Source organism: Equus quagga, chromosome 6, assembly GCF_021613505.1.
Source record: "Equus quagga isolate Etosha38 chromosome 6, UCLA_HA_Equagga_1.0, whole genome shotgun sequence".
In the NCBI taxonomy this organism is placed as follows: domain Eukaryota; kingdom Metazoa; phylum Chordata; class Mammalia; order Perissodactyla; family Equidae; genus Equus; species Equus quagga.
The window spans coordinates 32,620,970-32,630,863 of NC_060272.1; the positions used below are offsets into that span (position 1 = coordinate 32,620,970).

General features: G+C 41.8%; 1 protein-coding gene across 3 annotated transcripts; it reads right to left on the reverse strand.

The window, feature by feature from the left end:
- Positions 1–283: 283 nt before the first annotated feature.
- On the reverse strand, positions 284–9,861 carry CLN5 (CLN5 intracellular trafficking protein). Of its 3 annotated transcripts, none has more exons than XM_046664034.1 (4): positions 9,630–9,861; positions 6,417–6,582; positions 5,508–5,733; positions 284–1,978 (listed from the first exon to the last, which is right to left on the reverse strand). In XM_046664034.1, exons 1-4 carry the CDS (start codon positions 9,782–9,784, stop codon positions 1,674–1,676), a joined length of 852 nt encoding a protein of 283 aa, XP_046519990.1. In that variant the 5' UTR covers positions 9,785–9,861; the 3' UTR covers positions 284–1,673. The 3 variants fall into 3 exon arrangements, with proteins under 3 accessions (XP_046519990.1, XP_046519989.1, XP_046519991.1); XM_046664033.1 differs by lacking the exon at positions 284–1,978 and adding an exon at positions 2,583–3,299; XM_046664035.1 differs by lacking the exon at positions 284–1,978 and adding an exon at positions 3,312–4,550.
- Between the last annotated feature and the right edge of the window lie 33 nt (positions 9,862–9,894).

Below are 9,894 nucleotides of genomic sequence, written 5' to 3' on the forward strand. Positions count from 1 at the left end.
TCCCAGAGAATTCATTAAATGCCACCAGAGCAGATTATAAAACAGGATGAAATTTCCCAAGACTTTTTTTTTTTCTGATTGATTTCTAAGAAGGAGCCAATATTGATTGAGGGTTCCAAATAATCTAAAGTTTAGTAGTTATTTTCATCTTTTGACCATTTAACTGTACCTACAGAAATATATTTGACGACACTTTGTGAGTATACTTACCTAATACCCAGATTTGAGTGAGAATATATATATTCTAAAGCCCTAATAAAATAATTCAAACTTCAACACAATGGTTTTTCTTAGGAAATTTTATACATTTACAACTTAAATTGACAGAAAAACAAATCATATTTAAGTTATACAGTAGTTAATGGCAGCAAAATTTAATTGGCAAATTCCTGCCTGGCCATGATTTGGTTTCCCAACTACCATTTTGAAAGCATGTTCCTGAATCATTTCTACTCCAAAGCCCTACGTCGTCATCTAAGTACAGTTGACAGGTCTGATAAATTCTTAAGAAGTACTTACTTATATGAATGCTGTGCTCTGGTGCTATAGTCATCTGAGTCTATGATACTTTCACAGAATTTCTTCATTTATTAATATTCTTAGGAACAATGAAAAATCTTGAATGCTTTTTTAATGTAACTATTAGAATCTTGCTTTAAAATTCATGCACACAGGTCCTCATTTGTCTCTGCCTATGGAACCAAGTTCTGTGATTTACAGTTAACACAAACTTGGCACAAGAGTTTTTGCCTGTTACCCCAGTGCAGTTCTGGAAATCCAAAATACAGTTTTCCCAGAGCAATTTTCCTAAGAATCTAGTAGAAGTTGGTATTGCCCAATTTTAGCCACTAGATGGTGATAATGCAAAGATCCAAGTTTTCTGGTGACATACCCTGAAGACAACTAGTAGGTTAAAGAGGCAAAATTAATTCGGAATGTTTAGGCACTATTAACATGAGCAGACAGACTAAATGATGGGCAGTGAAAGAAAGTTCTCCCTAGGTATTTGAGTAAGACTTTACTTCTGTGCAATAAGCAGAATAGTGCAGTACTTCTCAAGCTATTGGTGGTAAAGGGCTGGGTTTTTATTTTCAGACTGTTGTAGTGCCTATAGTTTTGAAAAAGAGTAAAAACGAATTCCTAGACAAATAGAAACAAAGAAAATATAAATCCCAATTTTTTAATTAGGTTCTACAGAAACAAAATTACTCCAACAAGTTGCTTTACAAGTTTCTAAATGCTTCCTATCAGCATCTGTACTTACCTCCTCACAGACCAGTACCACACGGTGTTAGTGACATACAGTGCAGGCACTGGTTTGAGGACCACACTTTGAGTAGTCCTGAAAAACTGGCTTGATAGTGCATCCCATTCAGTCAGCAGAGCCTGGTTCAAAATGTGGCTCCATAACCACCAGCTGGGTAGCTGTGGAAAGGTCACTCAACGTTTCTAAGCCCCAGTTTACTCATTTGGATCAGGTAAACAATATCTATGCTTAGGCTTTTTATGAGAACTCTGTGATAATGTGCTAAACTCTCAGGAAGCACTCAAATGTAAGCAGAAACTGAATAATATAATTGGTACCTTTACATAGTAAACAGGGATCGTTTTCTCTGATTTCTGTTTCATCATCTTACTGACTGGTGTTTTTTCCATGAATAGAAAGAATGTGTTCAGCTGATCATCAAACACTTAGAGGACCTTGAAATTTTGTTTGATGGTCCTGATGGAAACACAGCTACTTGGAGATCCTTGACAATACCTGTCCTGTCTCTGGGAAGTGGACCCTCTTCCACTGAGCCGGCAGCTTTGGTGGGCAGAGCGAGGACTACACGAAGCAGTGAGAGAGTCAGAGGGTGCATGTCCACCCAGACGTGTCTGCGTTCAGATACTTCCAGGCCCCACGTATTTGAAGAACTGCAGAAGCACTCTGCTGTCAGCTCACAGTCTAGGTGGTTATTACAAAACTCACGAAAGGCTGGCACGTAAACGACATTAGGCAAGATGAAGGATGGCAGTTTGTTCCTTGATTAATCATTATATTGTGATTAAATACCATTTATTACCATTTAATACCAGTAAATACCATTTATTGTGACCTTACTATGCCAAACACACACGACTTCACTCTTTACAACCATCCTGACAGATGAATCGTTTTAGAAATAAGGAAACTAAGGTTTGGAGCTGTTAAGCTGCTTAAATCACAAAATGCTAACCAGAAACTTGTGCTCTTTAACACTGTATTTACCACATCTGGAAGCACAACCACTCCAGCTATGGTGTCCCAATCAGTCTTTAAGGTTATGTAAATGGAACAAAATCAACTATCAGACCTGGTTCCAAAAGTTACAAAAGCTGTAAAGTCACTCAAAATGACCAAAAAGTACTTAAATGAAAAAGCATAACCACCATACCGGAAAAAAGTAGCTCCCACCATGAAAATGTCACTGGGGGTATTTTTAAAATCTTGGTACACCATATCCACAATTTAAAAATACTGGGTTCAAAGATCCTCTATATCTGCTATGAACTATATAACTCAAAAAGCTTGGTAACTGAAATCAAAATCTCCTAACATGCTCACTTTGGCCAATACATTAAGAGTTTCAGCTTCTTTACAAAAAAGGTCCTGAGATATTATGATGCAGCAATTCTGCCCATGTGCATTTTACCTTTCTGCCCCAAGGAAGAAAGGACTAAGAAATCCACAAAAGTAAAACCAGGCAGGCCCTGAAAAACTGATATGCTGGTGGCAGGAGAAAAAAGAGCAGTAGAATTAAGGTTTTATAAACTGGAGAACGTTTTGTTTTTGTTAGGTAAAGGGATTTCTTCATATGTTATTTTAATAAAAGGGAATTTCATAGGTAAAAACCAATATTCAAAATTATAAAACAAATAGAACTGTCTGTGTATAATCACTGCATCAAAAATTTGCAAGAGACTCAACAGAAATTCTTTAGTTGGCAAATGCGGTTTGAAGGGGTAATAAAATCTTTTTATGGCTAAAGCAAGAGTCTTGTTTCCTGTTGGCCCAAAAATAGATGTTTCATTTCCCAAATAAGTAGGTTCTCCACTGTAAAGAAATATTCTTGTATAGTTGGTTTCTATCTTCTTGAACTCTGCTCCAAATTCAGCCAACTTCTCATACGTCCTTAACACAAATTTGGAACAGTCGTATGATTCAAACCATGTCTCCGCCCCTTTTTCTGGGCTGGCTTGAACAGTCCACGTCTCGTAATAAATGCCTGTTTCATTGTCCCGTTTTACCCACTTTGCCATTTTGTTAAATGCGTTTCCTAGTTAAAAGAAAAAAATCACCTATGTAAACATCAAAGCTAATCACATTAGTTTTAAGCAAGATGTTCCAACCTGATTAAGGCTATGGATGTATGTGAATAAACAACAGGTTTTGAATTTCCAAACCTGCATCTCACAATAGGAATCCAAGCTCAGCCAATTTGTATTCCATTCTTCAAGGCTGAAGGTGTTTCTGAATTGTGAACACTGAATATAATACTTGTATAAAGAAGTCTTACACACTAATTCTATAATCATTTAAGCTACAGTCAAAAGCAAAATTATGCATATACAGAAGCCCTCTTTCTCTACCCTACTCAACAAATCTTGGATTTAGAAGCAAAAGGGAGAAAGGAAGGAAGGAAAAGATTGTGGAAGAGGAAAAGTTGAATGGGGCAAAGACAGTAAGAATTGAGGAGGGTGAAATATGAGGTTTTCAGTCCCAAAGTGTAGTACGCATACTGTAGGAATGGCTGTCTGAGGCACAGCTACTCTAGAAGGCTGGCCTACTTATGTTAGTTATAAGACAAAACACCATAGCCCCTCCACTTTGAATATCTGGTATTTCCCTTTTCTCCCAGTACTCGCAGCTATTGGGAATCTGCTTACAACCTTGCCAACCACCACGCAAATTCTTCCAATGAATCAACTAAACTGGAAATGTTTTTGCCCAAGTTCATGAACTATACAGACTCTAGGATGGCTAACACTCTCTCCTGCCACCTTGTACCAGACCAGAGGAATGTGGTCCAACGTTAACAAAACACCACACTCCGCATGGTTACAACCTCATCTGGGCATTTACAATGCCCAATAGAGCTCAGCTCCAACATTTCACTTTGTCACCGTGGGAACCTTTCCCAGGTTACTCCAACACGAGTCCATAAAATCAATACCTCATGTCCTAGAAAATGAACAGAGTGGCTGCCTGTATCAATTTTAGGGAATTAAAATTGTGGAATAATATAAAGCCTGTTTTCTTAGAACTGGGGATACTGTTCCTAGTGTTCTTCAACTTTGAAAAGCCACTGCTCTAATTAAGAGTTAAGAATGCTTCAAAACACTATTTTGTAATGTGAAACAAAGATCAATGAACAGGATTAATCACAAGGCAAATGGATAACAAAAGATTTAAGTGCTGTCGTATTAGAGAAAATAGTGATCACTTGTTCGAACATATGATCATACACTGATGCAGTAGGAAGAATTTTCAGATAATGGAAATGAAGAAAGGAGAGATGCAAACTGGCCTGGAATGAAAGAAAGAGCAGCTATTTATTATATGGAGCACTGTTAAAAGAGAAAGACTTTTATATTGTTGGGATGGTTTGGGGCACATCTGTATTCGATATACGAGGCAATGAGTCGATATGGTAAAATATGACCCAAGGTCACCTAACCAGTTGCTGATAAAAGTTCTCCTGAACTCCCTTCATCACTAACCAACAATGCTGCACACGCAGCAACATTTCAAGTGTTTCAGCAACTTTCCCACACATCCAAAAGGATAGAAAATCTCGGGGATAAAATATTTAAATTTCTCAGGGGTCCTCAAATGCATAAGATCATATCTGTTTTGAGAGGCAATGTAGCAAAGCGGTTAAGAAAATGGTCAATGGGACTTCACTGCCAGGGTTGGAGTCCCACTTACTTAGTTCTGTGACTTTAAGCGCTTTGTGCCTCAGTTTCCCCATCTATAAACTGGGGAAAATAACAACTACTCTCTCAGGAGGTGGTTGTGATGAAAAATGATGTGATATATGTAAACACTCAGAACACCGCCAGGACCAGAGAAAGTCCGCATGAATGGGAGCTATTATTATTTCTTGACATAAAAACATTTTAATTTACCATCACTAAAAGTCTTTTTTCAGATATAGTTAATAGGTCCTTTAACCAATTATTTTTTCTGGTATTTTATGGATTTTCCTCCACTATTTTATTTAGAAAGTGCAAATCAATTACAAAATGTTTTATCATGGCATTCATTTTTCCTATGGGAACACAGCAGGAGGAAAACTACTCATGACCTGTAGGGGAAGTTTTGCATGAGTAATAGTTTGGGTCAAAAGTTAGTGGTTCCAGAAGTACATTTTATAAATTCACCTCTAAAAAGCAGAACATTAGAGACATGCCTGAATGCCACTAATTTCTTTCATTTTGCTATCGATACAATCATCACATACTGCCATATTTTTTAAACTTACCTGATATGGTCGCTACTAGAACTAACGTCCCATTTTCCTTCCAGTGAATATCATCAATTCCTTCAAAAAAGCAGGCAGCACCTTGATTACACCAGAAAGGAGCATTCATTTCAGGTCGGAGATGGGGAAATGTGCAGTTTCCAAGTTGGAAAAGTTCATACCATTCCATCGTGTAATTCTTGCCTGTTAAGGTACTCCGGAATCCAATGGCATCATGCATAATTTTCTGCGTAAGGATCATACATGTATAAAAAACATTTGTGAAGTGGCCATTGATCGAGGAACCAGGTGGGAGAAAATGTGATCTACCACAACTGCACCTCAAGGAGAACAACTGCTCAGCTGTTCCTCTTCCAAGCTGCTACTCTCATGGCCACTCCATGGCTCCTCAAGCTCCAGGCCCTCTTCCACTCTGTTTTGGCCACTGCAGCTCATCTCAGATAGGAAGACGTACGCTATGTGGACACACTTGTAATTGCCTTACAGCTCAGAGTGAATACCAGAAGCCTCCATGCCAGTCTCAGGAAGGGCATCTGTGTACCTCGCAGGGTGATGAGAGGCTCAAATGGGGAGCTAACCTAGGAAAAGCATGTAACCAGGGCCTGGAAAAGAAGCTTCCTGCCTGCCTGCTCTTCCTCTGGGCCTCCTCCTTTCCCACTTTCCAGGAGCTGAGTACAGGAGTTGGGTTTGGATTCAGAATATTAAAAGGGATTCAAGTGATTGCGTTTGCTATTGTCAAGATCACAGAACCTGATAATATTCTTTGACAACTCATTTTAAATATGCTAAGAGGAACACCAATAAACCTGATCTGAAATCAGCCTTTTGAATAGTGATTATTCCCTCAAATCCACTTAATAATGGCATCATTTAACTGACGAAAGTTGTAAGATCAAGATGCATCCTTACCAAGTGTCCCAGGAGGTCCCCGTATTTGAACTCCCATACCGGGGCTTGTAACCGAAAGACTTCAATGACGTCATCGCCCTTCATAACTGGCATAGGGGAGCTAGCTGGACAGAAAGTATATTTAGCTTGACAGTAAGGATCCGGCTCCGGACGGAAGGAAAAGCGTCTAATAAAGAAAAAGAAGCCATCAACTTAGATTCTGACAGGAATTGGGTTCTTCTCGCATATTTTAGAACGCATAAATTTCACTGTCAATAACATTTTTAGAGAAAACATTCAAAACTCGGTCCATAGTGTATAAACATACGTTTTATTTGTTATAAACAAACTCCACTGTCGTTAATAGCAAATGACACTTTAAAAACACTTTGATAAATGTATGCTTCCTTGTTTCCTGCTCCCATTCTGAGAATTCTGAAGACAGGGATCCTATCTTAAAATGTTTATAGCTCCAGATTTTATTATAGTAGACAAATATTTAATGAATACATGAATATTTTTCAAACGATACTTAATTTTCCAAACAACCCATACATTAAGATTATCTAAAAATAATTAGGATTAAACAGAATCTGTTTTCTATTTTCCTAAGAATTAACCAACATTCCTTGAACCAATATTCATTGAGGATCTACTATGTGTGGGACACTATAGTAGAAACAGAGAAACAAAAATTCATACACTGTTCTCTTCCGTACGGAGCTGTGGTGGAGGAGGGCGAGGCTGGGAGGAGATTACACAAGCAACGCAGGGCAGTGTGCTAAGTGCTAAAGGAATACAGACAGTCCTATGGGCACGAAGGAGGGAGAAATCATTTTTACCTGGTGTGGGATGGCTGGGGGTGATGAGGGCAAAGAAAGACACGAAGACTTGGCCTAGGTTTTTAAAATACTTTCCAAGGTTAGAACAGAAAAGGAGGGAAAACATGAAGTATTACAAGACAAGTATGATGTGCTGGGAGTCTCACATGGGTAAATAAGGCTGGAATTCAGGCTTCAGGCAAGGGTCGTGGGAGTGGCATGCGGGAGGCAGAGCTGTCAGTCTGCACTAACACAGTGTGAACCACACCCCCCTGGGGGTCCCACCACCGGGGAGGACTGAGCCCTGAGCCCGGGAGGGAGCCTAAAGGATTTTAAGTAGCACATCTGATATAACTGAGTTTGCTATAAAATCCACTTTGTTTTATGAATTAGGAGAAGGTGGTGAGAGAGGCCAAATTCAGGCTGACAGGTCAGCTAGGAGGTTACCGCAATAATGCAACCAGAAAAGAAGGTGGCCTAAGGAGGCCATGGCAATAGGACCCGAGAGGGGACTATGGCAACAGGACCCGAGAGGGGACTACGGCTGAATTCAGCTCAACAGACACACACTGGCCACGTTCCATGTTTGGCACTGGGAGGGAAAGATGAAAGAGCCAGAAGCTGCCTCTATCTATCCTCTACAAATCCTAGATCCCTAAGATTCTAGCCAGATCTATTGTTTTATCATCCTAACACATCAACAAAAAAATTTAACATTTTTATTTTTATTTTTGCTGAGGAAAATTTGTGCTGAGCTAACATCCATTACCAATCTTCCTCTTCTTTGCTTGAGGAAGATTAGCCCGAGGTAACATCTGCACCAATCTTCCTCTATTTTGTATGTAGGACATCGCCACTGCATGGCTTGACAAGTGGTGCAGGTCTGAGCCCAGGATCCAAACCCATGAACCCCAGGCCACCAAGACGGAGTGTGCAGAACTTGAACCACTCATCCATGGGACTGGCCCCCAAAAATTTTCTTTAAGAAGTTAACAAAATGTTGATGTTAGCCAAAAATATTAATGACCTTCCCCAGAATTTATGAGACTTAGGTATACTTATCTATTTTATAGGTATTTACCTGGTTTAAACAAATACATAACTATACACAGGTTTCACTTGCCCACAGCAAAACCCACTTTAAGTCAAAGGTAATTCCAAAAGCATAATTTAAGTATGAGCATAATAAAGTTAAATTTTATTATACTCAGTTGAAGGGATGAGATGGCAGGATGAACTTAATACCTGAAACTTTTAAAGAAATGTAAGAAGTCAGAGTCAATACCTTGCCCTTAAATCTAGTAGTTCTGGATCTACAATCTCTTCCTTGTTTTACAGAATATTTAATTTTGACTTCTTACAAACATTTTATTAACATTTTCCAGAAAACTAGCTTCAACTTCAAACTTCCCTTTTCTTGTATATCAAGCAAAACAAGGAAGTGGTGCAAACCATCCAGTGAGCAGAATACACTAATATCCACGGTTGACAATACCTGGCATTTACTAGATTTAATCGTCCCAACAAACCTGAGGTGAGTGCTACTACTATTCCTACTTTCTGACTCAGGACACGTGGGCACAGAGATTTGGAGTCACTTTCCCAAGATCACACAGCTCCTAATGGTGGAGCTTGCTTTGATCTGCAGCAGTCGGAAGCTAGAACTCGCTCCCGACCGCGATTTTGACATTCAAAATACTTGTGCGTTTTCAAAAGCTGCTGGCCTTTCCCCTGCCTGATGTTGACATGGTGTTATCTTTCTGTTTAGCCATCTCTGACGGTCCTAGGCCTGTCAATACTCTTCCAGGTCAAAGGCTCAAATCAGCTTCACAGGTTTGAGTCTCTGGCCTCGACTTATGACCAGGGTCCCAACTCCAGGCTGAAGACAGTGGACAAACGAGGTCACCAACCTCCCCAGACTGCCCGGCACCGAGGGGGCGGGGGATTCCCCGGAGGCAGGACTTTCAGTGCGAAAAACGGGAAGTCTCAGCGAAGCGGGTCGAGTTGGTCAGACTGTAAATTGGGACAAAGGTTCCGCACCCATAACTAATGACAGGGCATGCCAGAAGTGATAAATGCGACATTAAAAGTCCCCCCAAAACATTCAGAGTCAATCGCATCTAAAAGGCACACGATAAGATAACAGTACTCTCTTTTCCTCCATGATTCGGGACAGCCCTGAGCCTACGTCACCTCGCAACCGGCTCAAGGGTCCCGACAGGAAGAAAAGCCCCGGGCGGCGCGCACCCAGCAGCTCGCCTAGCGAGCCCCAACTTCGTTCACCCTGAGCCCTGAGCGTCACTGGGCACCGCCTCCAGGACGCGTGACCAGTACAGAGACGCCCGCGCCCCGCCCCGCCGCCCCCGGCCGTGCGCGCGCCCGCCCCGCGCGCCCCCGCGCCGCGGGCACTCACCTGTAGGGCACTGGCCACTGGCGCCGGGAGGGGGTGCCGGCGGCCGCCGCCAGCCAGAGCAGCGCCAGCGTCCAGCTCCAAGGCGCGCGCTCGGGGGCCGCGCCCGCGCCCCGCAGCCCCCGGCTCCCCGGGCCTGCGCTCCCCGCCTGCGCCATGCGGCGGCTCCCGGTGCTTCCGACGCCTCCCGAGCCCGGACGCGGCGGAGGGCCCGCGAGCCGAGCATGCGCGGAGCCGCTCCTCCGCGCCCGCGCGCACCCCGGGCTCG

What these genes read in the sequence shown, in the direction of transcription:
- CLN5 (XM_046664033.1), bottom strand. Translation starts at nt 9,784, where the DNA reads ATGGCGCAGGCGGGGAGCGCAGGCCCGGGGAGCCGGGGGCTGCGGGGC. An exon ending in CAGTGGCCAGTGCCCTACAG is followed by an intron (nt 6,583 to 9,629) that starts GTGAGTGCCCGC and finishes TTTCTTTATTAG; the next exon opens with ACGCTTTTCCTTCCGTCCGG. An exon ending in GGGACCTCCTGGGACACTTG is followed by an intron (nt 5,734 to 6,416) that starts GTAAGGATGCAT and finishes ATCCTTACGCAG; the next exon opens with AAAATTATGCATGATGCCAT.